This window comes from Prionailurus viverrinus, chromosome A2 (genome assembly GCF_022837055.1).
Source record: "Prionailurus viverrinus isolate Anna chromosome A2, UM_Priviv_1.0, whole genome shotgun sequence".
Classification (NCBI taxonomy): Eukaryota; Metazoa; Chordata; class Mammalia; order Carnivora; family Felidae; genus Prionailurus; species Prionailurus viverrinus.
The window spans coordinates 105,767,566-105,783,619 of NC_062562.1; the positions used below are offsets into that span (position 1 = coordinate 105,767,566).

The window sequence follows — 16,054 nt, forward strand, 5'->3', positions numbered from 1 at the left end:
CCTAGTTAGCTTACTAGATTTTTATCAATATAGATGGACAGATATTATTTTTGAGATTGATTTCTTAGAGATAAAAAAAGGTCCTTTCAGAAACACACATTGTTTCTGTTCAAAGTAGAACACTGACTTGAATGAACATTGTCCTGTACTGATACCCAATGCCCACTTCTGTATACTAATATTTACTAATATTACTAGTGTTTCTTACTAATTTACTAATATTACTAATATAATGCTACTAATATTTTTACTAATATTTTTTAAGGTCATCATTATTAATTACTAGTGTTCGAAATCTGAAGAGTAATTTGGAAATCAGCAGAACTGAACATGTGATATTTCACAGTGATATTTAAGAACTTTGAAAAGTTGAAATTAGCATGTCAAAGACATACATTCTGACATATCTCTTACAGATGTGCTAGCTTCTATTTGCCTCCTCTGTCTTAAATCTAAACCTAAATCTAAACTCATCCTATGCATTTCTATGACTCATGAAAATTCCCAGAAATCTTTTCTAGGGATCCCATGTTAGAAAATATAACCAATAGTAAGATTAACAGACCAAGCTGTACCAAACTGTCATAATTTAGAAGTCAAGGCATGGAGGAGCTTTAGAAGCAGTGTTTAGGAAGAGACAACAAGCACAATGAAAATTAAAGGACAGTTTGAGGTTAGCACAAAAATCTTAGCACACATTAAGATGAAAATGTAAATGAGGGGAACCTGGGTGGTTCAGTCAGTTAAGCCACCGACTTCAGCTCAGGTCATGATCTCACGGCTTCTGAGTTCAAGCCCCGCATCGGGCTCTGGGCTGACAGCCTAGAGCCTAGAGCCTGGAGCCTGCTTCGGATTCTGTGTCTCCCTCTCTCTCTGCCCCTCCCCTGCTCGTGCTCCTTCTCTATCTCTCTCAAGAATAAATAACATTAAAAAAAGATTTTAAAGTAAATGTAAATGATATTTTCTCTCTTAAATTAAAACTTTTTAGCTCTATGTAATCAGAAAATCCTAGGAACTCTACGGGTGTTTTGTATTATTGTATGGAGCTGTGTTGTCTAAAAGAATATGTCCCAGCCACATGTGGCTATTGAGAACTTGACATGTGGCTACTCAGAACTGAATCACAAAATTTTTTACTTCATATGAAACAAATGTAAAATATCTCATTACTTTTTATGAAACAATAATGTCTTAGGCATATTGGGTTATTATAATTAAACCTACAAATTTCCTTTTATTTTTTCTAACATGGCTACTAGAAAAGCTAAAATTACATACATGGCTTAAATTTATTGCTCAATTACATTTTTGTGGGACAGCACTGGTATAGACACTTTCCTCCAGTGCTTGAACTGATAATTGGCATCTCAGAGGAAGAATTTCCATATTTATAGTTAGTTCTTTTAAGTTCTAGTCATTCTATTTTGAATAGAAGAACAAAAGAAGAAAGAATTCTAAAATTTTGATAACAGTGTCATTGTATTTTTTTTTTTAATGTTTATTTATTTTGAGAGAAAGAGAGTGAACAGGCGACAGGTAGAGCGAGAGGGAGAGAATCCCAAGCAGGCTCTGAGCTGTCAGTGCAGAGCCTGGACGTAGGGCTCAAACTCACAGACTGTGAGATCATGACCTGAGCTGAAATCAAGTGTCAGACTCTTAACCTATTGAGCCACCTAGGCGCCCCAATGTCACTGCATTCTGAAGGCACTGGAAGGATATCGCTGTGTTGATGAACAAATATTAATTGGTCGTTTTGTTATAAAAAGAAGTCTCTAGGCTAGTCTCATAAGAGAGAGGTTGAGATAAAGGTAGCCCCAAACTGGTCTGTGCAAGAGAAACTCCCCATTTTCATCTCTAGCAGCTTGAGAAAAAGGGGTTCTGGGCTTCAGAACTTATAGAAAAGCATTTGGGAAAAAGCTCAATGGAGAGTGAGGGTGGGCTGCTGGGGAAGGAGAGATGGAAGAGACTGGGCTTAGGAAGAAGGGGAATCACTACAACATGACTCTTGGCAGAAAATGAACTTCGAACTTTAGTGAAAAATCAGTGTCTGATATTGTTTTAAGTTGTTCCGTTGGTTTTTGGTTTTTTTTGTTTTTTTGTACTTAAACCACTTTTTAATTTCTACAAGTCTTTGGTAAACTGTTGCACATACAGCTTTTTGTTCATGGTGACTTGTGATATGATGGAAAAGAACTGTGTTTAAACGTGTGGCAAAGGGATATAGAGAGAACAAAGAAGCATCCAAAAGCAGTGACGAGACAGCACACAGTGACCAAGACTTGAGCCAGGAGCTAAGCACATCGAATAATGACAGTAAATTATCAGCAGAGCTGTAAGCCCTTCTTCTCAGAAATATTTAGAAAAACTGGGGAATGCACTCCATTGAGGAAGTGTAATGTAAGTAACTAGAGTCCTTTCTTTGGTGCCTCACAGGTGGAGACAACCAACACCAGGTGAAGTTGTCACACAAAGGAAACTTTGTTTACAGCAACTACAGTAGATCACTGTGACTAACTTCCAAAGCCATGATTCCCTGAGTGGCATTAAGTGGGTTTCTTTTATTTAGGGTTAGGATGACTATTCAGAAATGGGAGCTTTGACATCACAAGTAAAGGTGGGTATAACACTGCACAGGCACACTTAGAAAACATGCTGATACACGCATCTTAGGCTAAATAAAGCCTGTACTCCTCCACGGGTGGAGACTTTAACATAATGAAGCAGAGGTAACTGTCGGACAAGGAGAAGGAGCTATGGGCATGCTCGCAGAGCAGTTATAAACTAGATGATGTCTGGAGCTCCTGGTCTCAGGTAAGGCATGCTGGGCCTGGCTCACTTTTGAAATGGCACTGGGAGTTTTATCACTAATTTATTGTCTCTGTTACTGTTATAGTTAGGCTATGTCCTGGCCTCTTAGAGATGTTAGTTTTTGCATTTCCTTAAAATTTCCTTAAATCACTAAGATTTCCTTAAAATCATTAACTACTGAGGTTTCTGCTTTTATTTGTAATTCTGACACCTTCTAGGGAGTTCCGCAAGTATGTTAGGGCAAGGAGAGCCAGTAAGATCATGGAAAATAGCTGGGGGCCTAAAAATGACTTCCTTTTCTGAGGACCCCTACTTCTTTCTACTTACAGAAGGTTCAGGTTATTTCATTTGCATATTGCTAGAAAGGGTGATTCAGGAAGACTGGAGAACTAGAGAGTTACACTGGGTAATTACGTATGCAGAATTGCTACTCAATTTTCAGTTTCTCACCTACTTCCAGTTCCTAGTTCAGATTTCATATGTAATGAAAAAATATAAATTTATTTATGGGCTCTAACTTGGTTTTTAATTATTATTTTTATTTGAGAGAGAGAGAGAGAACACACATGCAAAGTGGTAAGGGAGCAAGAAGAGAGAGAGACAATACTAGTCGAGCCCAATACTAGTCAAGCTCCAGGCTCAGTGCAGAGCCCCACCTGGGGCTCGATCCTACGAACTTGGGATCTTGACCTGAGGCAAAATCAAGAGTCAGATGCTCAACGAAGTGAACCACCGAGGCACCCCTCTAACTAGATCTTTTAAAACATTTTGAGTCAAAGGATACTAGATGTGGAAATAATAAGTTCTCTTACTATAGAAGCTCCCTTAAGACTTACACTTTAAATTTTTAATTTGATTTTTTTATTCATTCTTACCTCAAATTTATTGCATTATATTAAAGGATTACTTATATGGTTAAGGCATTTGTATTTTTTAAAACGAAGACCCATAAAACACTGAATCTATTTGGACATCTTTCCACAATTCATCACCTTAGGTGCCACTGAAGAACTCTGAAGAACCCCTATAGCCAGAATCATGGGTGTCCCATTTCATAAATAAAATTTAAAACTCATTCCTTTAAATGTTAAACCCAATTTAAATAACGATGATACTTTTTTAATTGAGGAAATTTTTTAAAAAGTTGTGAAAAGAGGATGAATCTGTTCAGAGTTTTCTGAAATGTGGGTCACCTAGTATTAATATACCATGATTGAATCCTCTATCTCTAATTCATAATTATAATTTCCTAAAACAACTTTTGCGAACGAGAAAATGTAACACCGTTATTGTACTGATTTAGGTCTACATACAACCATTTTTATCTAAATGGGTTTTATAACCCATTTTCTTGCCACATTAATACTTTGTCATTTTACAACCAGGGTTTTTCCAGTGGTCTTAATGGACGGACTTTATGAAAATCTGTGAACCCTTTGAAAATGTATACAAAATACTGTTGTGTATCTTTGTTTGCCACTAGAAGAGGGGGTCTCCAAGATTCTGATTTGTGTAGTCAAGCTACTTTGAAAAGTCAAACGATGTTAGTGGAAGATGCCAGCCCCTCCCCCTTCCTCCACCTTTGAGAAAGATTTGGCTAAATAAGAGAGGCTGAATGATTTAATCAATGCCCCATTATTGGGCATTTAAGTTAAATGAACACAGTTTGTACAGAAATCTTTTGAGAGTTCTCATTAGCTTTAGGAAAAATTCCAAAGGGTGGGCTTGCTGGGCGAAAGAATGTGAAAATTAAAAGTTTTAATACTCTTTTTAAAAAACTTTTTTTTTTTTTTTTTTTTAGTAATCCCTACACCCAGCAAGGTGCTGGAACTCACCACCTCACCACCTGGAGCTAAAGAGTCAACAGGCTCCTCCGACTGAGCCAGCCAGGTGTCCCCAAATGTTTAATTCTCTTGATATGTATTGCTAAAATGCCTGTCAGAAAGTTATGAAACTACATTTTCCCCAACATTGGCTGAGAAGGCTTATTGGCTCACATGTGTATGTAATAATTTTAAATCTTAAATTGCATATTATTTTGACTTATATTTCTTATTTTTACATCTTAGTGTTCCACCAGTTAAACACACTGATCCCGTCAGAAGAGAAATAAAACACTGTCACTTCCTTTCTTGGTTACTATGTATGCTGTGACCGTGATTGTAACAATAGGTAACATTCATTAAACGTTAAATTCTCTGAAGGCAGCGAGTCTAGTCTGCAATTGTATTGTTATTCTCATCTTCCAAAGGAGATAACCTAGCCTTTGAGACGTTGGGGACAGTAGCCCCAAGCCACAGCGATAAGTTGAAGCACAGGGACTTGGGCTGGGATCTTATCCTGCTGTAACCACGTACTTAAGGGGGAGGGAGCAGGAGGGGGAGTGGAGGGCGGTGAACCATGTGCAAAACACAAGCAAAACCAAAACAAACAAAACTAGGGCTCCTGCCAAGCTTGGTTTCCTTCTACTGGGTTAGTTTCTAAATTTTAAATGATGTGACTTTTCGGCTGTCAGACGCGTGTCTACCAACCAGTTTATCCTACTCCCAGCGTCGCCGAGTGTCAATCACGGACGACTCGCAAGGCGTGGATAGAAAGCTTCTTAGCTGAGGGTTTGATGTAGATAGTGTATGTTTTTTTTTCCCCCTTTGGAAAAGGAAAAGGCCTGACAGGAAAAAAAGAAAGAAAGAAAAAGGAAGTACTATTATTTTTAAATTTTCCAGGGCGAGAGCGGCCAATTTTTACCTTCAAGACTTGAGAGAGACCAAGGTAACATAACCTGGAGGGTGCACAATCATAGCAGTTGCCCTTCCGGACTTTAGCAGGGCGGAGGAAAGACGCATGCGTCGTGCGCACTGCTGGGTCACACACCTCCTAGGAGAGAGATCTGCGCAGGCGCGGACGCAGGTTGCAGCAGCGCCAGGCCTCAGCCGAAGCCGTCGGTCTGCTGCCCCTCCCCCGCTCCGAATCCGCGGCCGCCGCTTGTAGGCCTGTAGTCCCAGCCCCAGCGAGCCGGACTGCAGACCCCGTGACCCTATTCCCTGGCCAGTGCGCGCCGGAGCAGCTCGGGACTGCGCAGCGCTCTGCGTGCCGGTGAGTAATCTGAACGCGCAGGCCCTCGGTCCCTTTTTCGGAGTAGAGCCCAGCGGAGGCGTCCTGGGAAGAGTCAAGCGGGAGGAAAGAGGTAGAACAGGGGAGGCCGCAGGGGAGCCAGCCCAGCCCAGCGACCCAGGGGGCGCTGAGGGTTGGATAATGGCGGTGTTTTGTCACCACCTATCCGGACCCAGTCTCCTGCCTAGGGTTGATTCCAGGTTCCCACACCTTGTGCGGCCAGGTGCCCCCTGCTTTTGCTCTTTAGTGGTTTTTTTTTTTTTTTTTTTTTTTTTTTTTTGCACGGTTGCCTTGATCTTATCTTTAACCTTTCCAGAGTAGGCTGTGTGCTGTGTTTTGTTTATGCAGCTTACAAAAGGTGCCGGCTTTCGTTATCATAGAAGAAAACGACCCATTTAGATTGGATGGAATGCTGTACTTTTTCCCCCCCTCTCTCTGCTAAGTCTTAGATCCATGTTGGGTTTTCAGTAAGAGATTGCGATGAAAACATTGCATATAGGGAAAAGAAAGGGGGGTGTAGCACCTCTTCATAAACCAATGGGTTTTTAGGAATAAAAGTGGCTAAATACTGTTTGATGTGAGGAATATCCAGTAGGGAGGGCGGGGATACCTAGTGCCTAAGTCTGGTGCTTGTCAGTTAGCGTTGCTGAAATAAACACTTGTCAGAGGCAGACTCATCAAGACAACTGTTAGATACAGAAAGAAAACAGGTCCAGACTGAGAGCCACTTGATCTTGCCCTCTGTGCCTCCCTGTCCGCCCACCCCCCTTCCCCCAAAGGATTCTTTGGGATACATCTTAAGACTCCTGTTGTGCTAAGATCCCAGAAAGGATGGCTCGGTGGCCACACTGCTGAGGCCCCTGATCCCTGCTCAACTGATATTCCAGACAGGTCCCAAGGTCAGTGTGTGGAGATAGTGATGTTAATTCACCCCTGAACCACCTGTGACTGGCAAATTGGTTTGGCCTGGGTTTAATGTCACTGAGACAAGCCAAGAGAAGATGATGCATTTGTGGACGTTATAGATCATTTATGTTTTTCAGTTTACATGGATAATGTGTACATAGATTTTTTAAAATAGTAAAATAGTGAAAATAAGCACCTTCATCTTTCTACAATTTTAAATTGATCTGGTTGTGAATATTTTTTATCCTGCTGTATATACTATGTTTGAATGATCCCAGGATGTGGGTGGCATGCCAGTATTAAAAAGTAAACTTTTCTCCATATTATACTATAACTTGAATTACTGAGTGTCAGTTTTCCTTACTCAAATCAAGAATTTCTAAAAGACATGCTTATCTCTTTGTATGAATGTCTATAATAATACATTTTTAGGAACTGATAAAAGATAAATGGTCAAATTTGGAAAGAGCAGAAACGTTATTTGTAATTCTGCTTTCCCTTTTTATTAATTTTCCCTGAGAATGTCAGCAGATTGGATTATGTGACTTTTAAGTTCATTTCATCCTGAAAATTGTATGACTCAACTGCAGTACTCTTGCATTACGTACCTGTGGAGGTGATTTTGTATAGGTATGGTATATATGTAGGTACTACCACTTATTCTTACTTGGTTTTAAGTTTATGTTAAATGTAAATTTAAATTTTACCCATGTTATTTTTGATACTGTCACCCTAAAGTTTTGAAATTCATTGTTCTAAATGTTGCTTTGTATTGGTGAATTCTGTTAAATATCTTGGGATATTAGTTTCAACGTAATTTTGAAATTTCAACTCTGTCAACTGTTGAATGAAAGACAAATCTGCGGGATTTGGTTTTGAGTTGTTTTTGTTGAAACTTTAAAAGTTTCAAGCTAGACATGTGAGAATGAGAAGGATTGTGGATTTTATTTATCAAAAAGCACATGAATTTTAAAAGGCTGAAAAGTACTACTTCTACTTTTTAAAAAATTTAAAAAAAATTTTTTTAAACATTTATTCATTATTTGAGAGACAGCGCGTGAGTGGGGGAGGGGCAGAGAGCGAGGGAGACACAGAATCCCATGCAGGCTTCAGGCTCTGAACTGACAGCACAGAGCCCGACTTGGGGCTCGAACTCAAGGACCATGAGATCTTGACCTGAGCCGAAGTCAGATGCTAACCGACTGAGCCACCCAGGCGCCCCAGAAAAGTACTGCTTTTGACTTGGAACCACGGTTTAGGGGTACAAGAGCACCTGGTTCCAAGGGTCCCAAATTGACGAGGTTCGACCACTCACCACTAACAATATCCAAAGGCAGAGAGACAAGTGGTAGCAAAACAAGAGAAGAATTTATTTCAGTGAGGCCTGCATGGGAAGACCGTGACTAATGTCACAAAGATTGTCTCCAAAGTGCTAAAAATACTTCTGAGTTTATATAAGGAAAATGTGGGACAAAGGTGGATGGGTACGTGCAGGTAGCCAGTAAGTCCAGATCGATAATTGTCTTAGGGTCTGGAAAGCCCTCATTGCTTGAAGGGCGTGTTTTGCTTACCCTCACAGGATGCTTGGCCCTCAGGGTCTTTTGCCTGAGAAGAGATAAGCTGGAAAGAAGAATTTAAGCACCTAGAAAGTACAGACTGAGGAGGAACAAGAGGTGGTTAAAGTCTTCTTTCAAACTTACCTGGTGATCCAATATAATAACAGTCATAATCTGCCTAAAGCAACTTTAGCCTTTCGTGCTAATTGGTTTAAAGGTACAATATGTTTTTGTTGTATTCTAGTGAAGACCGCTTTCTTTTCAGAGAACCTTAAAAAGTGCAAACTTATGTGCAATTTTAATGTTTGAGAGCCCATTCTCTTCATGAGTCTCATATGATACTATTTTATAATAATTTGTTAGAAAAAAACACTTTGGACTCTTGGCTCCCTTGTTTCAACTGTTACCCTGATTAAATATAATTCTAATCCAAAAAGTAATTTGAATATTCCCTTGAAGTTTGCTCTATGTTAATTATATTGGTATAAAAATCCCATAATGTTCTTGAGTGTACGTACTTTTACCCTGATTTTATCGTAAGATATTTCTTTTTCTTTAGACATGGGAAAGTCTTTTTCTCATTTGCCTTTGCATTCAAATAAAGAAGATGCTTATGATGGAGTCACATCAACTGAAAATATGAGGAATGGACTGGTTAATAATGAAGTCCATAATGAAGATGGAAGAGGTGGAGATGTCTCTCAGTTTCCGTATGTGGAATTTACAGGAAGAGATAGTGTCACTTGTCCCACTTGTCAAGGAACAGGAAGAATTCCTAGGGGTATGTGTTACTGTGTTATTTTTCCATTAAAGAGTTATTCCAGGCATTTGCACTGGATTTGTAATGAATTTGTAATGATAGCAAACCCATAGATCAAAGCACAGCCCATTGTGTTTTAAAAACTTGTAGGATTAAAGTTAAAACTGTGTATCAGTTATCTTCAGTTAAACGGACACAAAGAGACAAACATAAACATTTAAAAAAAACCCATAAACACATTCAGGTTTACAAAGCAGTAATGAAAACCACCCCTCTACGTCTAGTATTGTTTTCTTTCCCCCTTGTGATACTAGATATGCAGTGTCTTGACTGAAAAGTTTTAGTCCTATTTGGTCATAGTCACGTTGGGCACTAGGAACAATTTAAGTAATTTGGTGACCTAATATTTTTAGTTCACAATGTAAAGAATAATAGCAAGCCAGTCATGCCCTAATTAGTTATTTTTAAGAGGAACTACATGAAAACGGTTGGTAAATGAAGATGGGTCATACGGGGGGGTGGGGGGATCAGTTGGTGGCATATCATAGGGAAATTCAGAAGGGAGTAATCTTCATGTGTTGTTTGTAGCCTACACAAACTTTAGTAGAAGTGGCGACAGTAGAAATCATGAAAATACTTTGTGCCATCCTCATTTTCTGCCTGGTTGAAGTTGATAGGTAACCCTGGAGAAACCATGAGGGAAGGGCAGTGTCCACATAAGGTATACCAGAGTTTCTAAGCAATGCATTAGGTTGGGGAAGTTTATCTATGAGTTGGCCTTTCAATGTGATGGCTTTATCATTGCAGGGATAAGTACCTGATACAGAATAAAAGGATTTTTGTAGGTGAAGGGATTAGTGCCTTAGGCTAAGACAGAAAAAAAAAAAAAAAAGGACCATTCTGGCAATCGGGTTATGATTTTGAGGTATAACCACTTGGCTTTTTTGGCAGCCTGGAAGTGGATTGTGGATAGTAGAAAGTCAAGGATGACTCTGAAGGTATTTTTGTCTGAATAGCTGGAAGAGTGGAGTAGCCGTTAATTAAAACGGAGAAAAGAAGGTTTGAGTGTGTATATCCAGGGAGAGATCAGGAGTTCTGTTTTAGAGATGTAAGTGTGGAGATGCATATTTGACATCTAAGTGGACCTATTTAGTAGGGACTTAGTTGTAATTGTCTGGAATTCAAATGCAAGGCCTTGGCTGGAGTCATCATAATACAGGTGGTACTTAAAGCTGAGTTGGATGAGAGCACCAAGCTTATCAGTGTGAATGGAAAAAAAAGAGACCCTAATGCTGAACCTTGGGACATTTCAACATTTCAAACTCAGTGACAGGAGGAAGATTTAGCAAAGACAATGAAAAAGCAGCTAGAGTAGAAGGAGGAAATTCCGTTGTATCTGTGGTGTCCTGGAAATAAATGTGGAAATTGTACCAAGGAGGAGAGAGTGTACAACTGTTAGATGCTACTGATAGATCGGGTAATGTAAGGAGTGAGAACTGACCATTGGCTTTGGTGATGTGGATAGAGACCACTGGATACCTTTAAAAGGGCAGCTGTGGCAGGTTGCATATAGGACGTATAGCGTGGGATCAATAGTGCATAGGAGGAGTGAAATTATGTAGTAAGTAGTATTTTTGAGGAGTTTTACTATATATATATAAGCAAAGAATAGAGACGGTAGCTGGAGGGGTGCTCTGAGTCAGGAAAGGAGTTTTTAAAAGATGGAGTGAATAATTTGTATGCTGATGAGAATGATAACATAGAGGAAAAAAAGGTGATAGTGCAGGAGATGGGAGAATTATTAGATGTAGCACACAAGAGCAGGGGGCTGCTCTTACAGAGGAGCACCTGTAGTTTACTCTTTGTAATAGGAGAGAATGTAGAGTGTATGGACACAGAGACAGGTAGGTGCATAGACGTGGTGGTGGGAGCTTGTGTAAGTTCTGTTTTGTCACATGATGAGCTAAGAGTGAGGATAGGGAAGGAGCTATTGGAGATTTGAAGACAAAGTTGAAGTCTGAAATTGTGGTTTTGGAGAGTCAGATTAAGAGTGTGACCTGGGTAATGTATGATGACTGACATTAAAGGCCACTTGAGATTAGTGATCTAAATGAAGCCAGTGAGCATAGTTGTATGTTTTTCTCTGTTAATATTTAGCTGTATGGATATCACCATAGGAGCTAAAAGGTTACTTTTAAGCAGGATTGTAGTTTAGCCAAATGAACACCACCAAACAAGACGGGATATGTGTACACACAGAAAAAGACATGTGTATGAAATATATATTTAAATGTGGTGTGGGGAGGTAGTGTAAATGAGGAGAGAGTTGTGGAAGGGGCAAGGAGGAATAATGGAAGCATTGCAGGAAGCTTTAAAAGAGAATTTGACTATGGGGCGCCTGGGTGGCTCAGCTAGTTAAGCGTCCGACTTCGGCTCAGGTCGTGATCTCATGGCTCCTGAGTTCAAGCCCTGCGTCGGGCTCTGTGCTGACAGCTCAGAGCCTGGAGCCTGCTTCGGATTCTGTGTCTCCCTCTCTCTCTGCCCCTCCCCTGCTCACACTCTGTCATTTTCTGTCTCTAAAAATAAATAATCATAAAAAAAAAAAAAAGAGAATGTGACTCTAGTGCTTTAAGAGTTATTACAAACAGCCTAGTTCTGATGAGATTGGAAAAATTGGCATATTAAAGATCTACTTATCTGTTAAATCTGGATATAGCCCAACCCAGGAAATAAAGGATGGATTTTGGAGTCACATAATGCAGACAATGTGTGGCCTAAATGAGTTGTGGAAGGCTCATTTTGTATAAGCTCTTGAAGCATGAGACTTTCTGTGTGTCACTTTTGATTTTCAAGAATATAGTGTAGGAACCTCTGTAGTTATAGTGATTTCAGGACAGCAAGGTAGCGCTATTTCTTCTGCCCTTATCCAGATACCCAAATCAGAATCTAAGTGGAAAATACACAGTTGAAGGAAGTCTTGGTGAGTTCAGATCTTCTGAAAGCTGGGTACTTTTTAGATTTTTTTCAGTAAAAAGATTACTCTTCCTCATTCTTTGTATTATTTTGTCTAGACATCAAGCTCTGAAAGATAAATTACCTCTTTTATTTTTTTTTTTTAAATTTTTTTTTTTTTCAACGTTTATTTATTTTTGGGACAGAGAGAGACAGAGCATGAACGGGGGAGGGGCAGAGAGAGAGGGAGACACAGAATCGGAAACAGGCTCCAGGCTCTGAGCCATCAGCCCAGAGCCCGACGCGGGGCTCGAACTCCCAGACCGCGAGATCGTGACCTGGCTGAAGTCGGACGCTTAACCGACTGCGCCACCCAGGCACCCCTAAATTACCTCTTTTAAAACTCAATGTCTACTTGATAATTTTTGAAGATTTGAGAGCAGTTTACTAAAGTAATGAGATGAGAGCTAGGTTGTAGTCTGATCTTTCTAAACCACACTTAGATAGAAAACTATATGTTAATTAATAGTGTTAATAAATTTCTAAATGTACTTTTACTTTTAGGGCAAGAAAACCAGCTTGTGGCATTGATTCCATATAGCGATCAGAGATTAAGGCCAAGAAGGACGTAAGTGATAAGAAAATAGCAAATTTTTTTGTATTCTTTGCTTTTTGAATTATGTGTAATTACTCTAGTTTAACACTATTAAAATGAAAAATGTCATCAGGTTGTTAAATTATGCCATTAGATGCTTTGTATTATTTAAAAAAAAAAAAAAAAAAAAAAGGATTCCTGGTTGGGGTAAGGTCTTCAAAGCAGCATAGCATCTGAATTTTCTCAAAAATCTGTTTACTAAAACAGACAAACCTAGAATAGCAGTAGGAAACACAAACATTTTCATCAAAAATGACTGTTAAGGTTCTCCTACTCACCCTAGAATGAAGACAGAGCAAGGATCAGAAAGTGTTAGCAGCTGTGGGGAATTTGTGAAGAGAAACAAAAAGAATTGCAGAAGGTCCTAAGAGCCCTGATATACCAAGCAAATGCTCTGATACATAGTACCCAAAAAGAAGAGGATCCCACTTCCAGCAAATACTTATGGGAGTAACCTGTCAAAAAATAACCTGGGAGGCCTCCACTTCCTGTACCTTGGAGAGAGGGCAGAAAAGGTACACAGAGGCCACAGAGATTCACTAAGGGGATTTGAGAAGATCAGAAGGAACTAGACCACCTTGAGCCCTCAAAGACCTTAGGAAAACTCACCAAAAACTCTTCTAAAAGGACAGACATATCCTAAGGAAAAGCCTATTGGGGATTAGATCCATTTTGTACAGGGAAAGAATAGGGGAGAAGGAGGAAAGTTTCAAAAACTAGAGAGAGAATCTCAGAACCATAGAAGTGGACATACATACAGGCCATCTTAAAAAAAAAACAAACAACTTTATTACAACAGAGGATGGAGTTTAGGAAAGCCACCCTGGCCCATCCTCATGGAAATGGAAAGCTTCTGTGAAATGTACAAAAACATCTCATTTAAACACGAGCAACAAAAAATGTTGCAGTGAAGTGTCACACAAAGTCAGTTAAAAAGAAAGAAGAAGAAAGTGAACTGAAATAAAATGTTAACAGATCATGGAAACATATCAGAAAAACAGATGAAAACTGTAACTTAAGAAGCCTATAGAAGCTATGACAGAACAGCATGAGTCAGAAATTGAAAAGCTCAGAAGTGAGATGACTAAACAATAGGAGGACGTGAAATAAGACTATGAACCCCTGAAAGAATTAGAAAAAAATAATTTCAGATATGAAGACAAGACTGAAAGAACATAGTGCAAACTGATACCATGGAAAGTGTGGCGAAGGATATAGAATGTACAAAGGAGTAAATGAAAACACAGACACATTAATGAAAAGTATTTAAGGTAAAATGGTACAGAACACAAGGAAAGAAGATTGAACAAATATGTAATTGAAGCCCCTGTAGAAAAACCAAAGGAATCAAACTGAACAAATACTAAATACTCAATTCGAGAACACTTCCCTGAGGTAAAACAAGACATGAACCTACATACTGAAAAGACACGCCATGATTTTAAATTGTGTGCTACCCATCCTAGTGAAAGTACTGGACTTTGATGGTAAAAAAACAAAACAAAACAGAAAAACCCTTTGAAAAATCCCAGGCAAAAGGATCAATTTATAAGGGACAGAAAATCAGATTGGCATGCTTCTTGACCACAGTGCTCCAAACAAGTAATCAGTAGAGCAGCATATTTAAATATGTATCATTGGAAAGAAAATGAACCAAAAATTTTAAAAAGTCAGTGTGACCCTTTATTATAAATTATGTAGATGGTTATGCATATTCAAGAAATTAGGCTTAATTCCTTTATAATCTTAGGATGAAAAAAAACCTCTCTAAGTATGATTCAAAATCCAGTGAGGAAAGAAAAGATTAATTAATTTGACAAAGTATAGGTTAACTTTTACAGGTTGAAAACAAAACCTTAGTTGAAGCCAGAATATAAATGGCAAACTGGGAAGCGATGTCTGCACGTTACCACAAACATATGGCCAATATCCTTACAGTATAAGGAGTTTCACAATTTGAGAGGAAAAGGCCACCACCAAACAAAAAGTAAGATATGAACAGCTCATCCACAAGAAAGAAATGCAGATGTCCTTTAAAACATGTGAAAAGATGTTCATTCAGTCTTGATCATAAGAGAAATACAAATTAAAACATTGAAATACCATTTTTTATCTATCAGATCAGCCAGGCTCCAAATTTTGACAGTGTGTTTTGTTGGCAACACTGTGTGAAATGACCACATCCATACCTTGGTGAAAGGGAATTTGATGTTATCTAGCAAAATTACATAACACATTTACCCTTTCGCTCAGGAATTCTACTTTGAAAATGTTTTCCTGAGGATCATTGTCAAATAAAGTATGGTTTTTATCCACTGTGCCAGTGTTTTATAATAGCAAAAGACTAGAAGTAATATAAATGTCCAATAATAGGATTCGGGTAGAATAAGTCACGCTACATCTATACAATGATAAAATGGAAAAGGAAGAACTCTGTATTTCACTACAGTTCATATCTAGAGTACGGTTTTATCTGAAAACACACACATGCATACAGAGAAGGAGAGAGAAACAATGGAATGATAAACCTAAGACTAATACAATTGATTACTCTCAGAATTTGGGAGGGAACTTGGAAGAGGGAACAGGTAAGCACGTGAGATCTCTGTGTGTATGTGTATGTATTTATATTGTTTGAACTTTACAACCATGTACATTTTTTTTTAAAAAGAATTTAAAAGTTTGGAAATTGGAAGTAAAATTTAAAAAATGCTAAAAATTGAAACAAACTGAAACAAATGATTCTAACTGTATATCCGGTTGTTGGCATGACTGCAGATGAAAGAATCACTTTAAGTGACTTGAAAACATTGCACTTTGACTGTCAGTGTCTAGGAAGATGTGTTCTAAATGACAAAGATAACTACCAACAAAAGCTTAAACTGTACTCAGTAGCTGCATTGTTAGGAGTAATGTTAGTGTAATTTTGGAACTTCTTTATGTAAAGCAGATAAGTAATTATGTACTAATGTCATTAGGGAATAAGATTCTTAGCCTAAAAACAAAGTGATACAAGTACAAAATCAAATAAATTTGTTTTTTTCATTTCCAACCAAAGATGGAATCATAGGGACTAGGTTTATTCTTATGTCTGAAACAACTAAAAAACTGGACAGATAAATGAAACAATATTTTTAGACAGTGGACATCAGCCAGTACAGGCCAGTGATATCTGAGAAAGGGAAAGCTAATGATGTAAACCCTATGATTGTACCACTTTACTGTCTAGGAAAAGATATCAGATCACAGTACAATGGAAAGAGTGCAGGCAGAGCTTAGCAGTACCCCTAAACTGAGGAGATAGAT

General features: G+C 38.6%; 1 protein-coding gene and 1 long non-coding RNA gene across 6 annotated transcripts in view; one reads left to right on the forward strand and one right to left on the reverse strand.

Moving 5' to 3' along the window:
- Positions 1-5,632, reverse strand: part of LOC125160460 (uncharacterized) — an 89,311-nt gene extending 83,679 nt beyond the window's left edge. Inside the window, exon 1 of the long non-coding RNA XR_007150258.1 lies at positions 5,554-5,632. This is a non-coding gene — a long non-coding RNA (uncharacterized LOC125160460). The remainder of the gene's footprint in view (positions 1-5,553) is intronic.
- Positions 1-16,054, forward strand: part of TMEM106B (transmembrane protein 106B) — a 37,324-nt gene that overhangs the window by 1,393 nt on the left and 19,877 nt on the right. Inside the window, exons 1-5 of one of the 5 annotated variants that reach the window (XM_047849424.1) lie at positions 4,655-4,809; positions 5,532-5,901; positions 7,357-7,455; positions 8,941-9,162; positions 12,658-12,721. In XM_047849424.1, the coding sequence (XP_047705380.1) occupies positions 8,943-9,162; positions 12,658-12,721 (284 nt within the window). In that variant the 5' untranslated portion in view covers positions 4,655-4,809; positions 5,532-5,901; positions 7,357-7,455; positions 8,941-8,942. Of the gene's footprint in view, positions 1-1,792; positions 1,797-4,654; positions 4,810-5,531; positions 5,902-7,356; positions 7,456-8,404; positions 8,599-8,940; positions 9,163-12,657; positions 12,722-16,054 lie in introns of those variants that run through there. The other 4 variants (XM_047849422.1, XM_047849423.1, XM_047849421.1 and 1 more) reach the window with 4 other exon arrangements.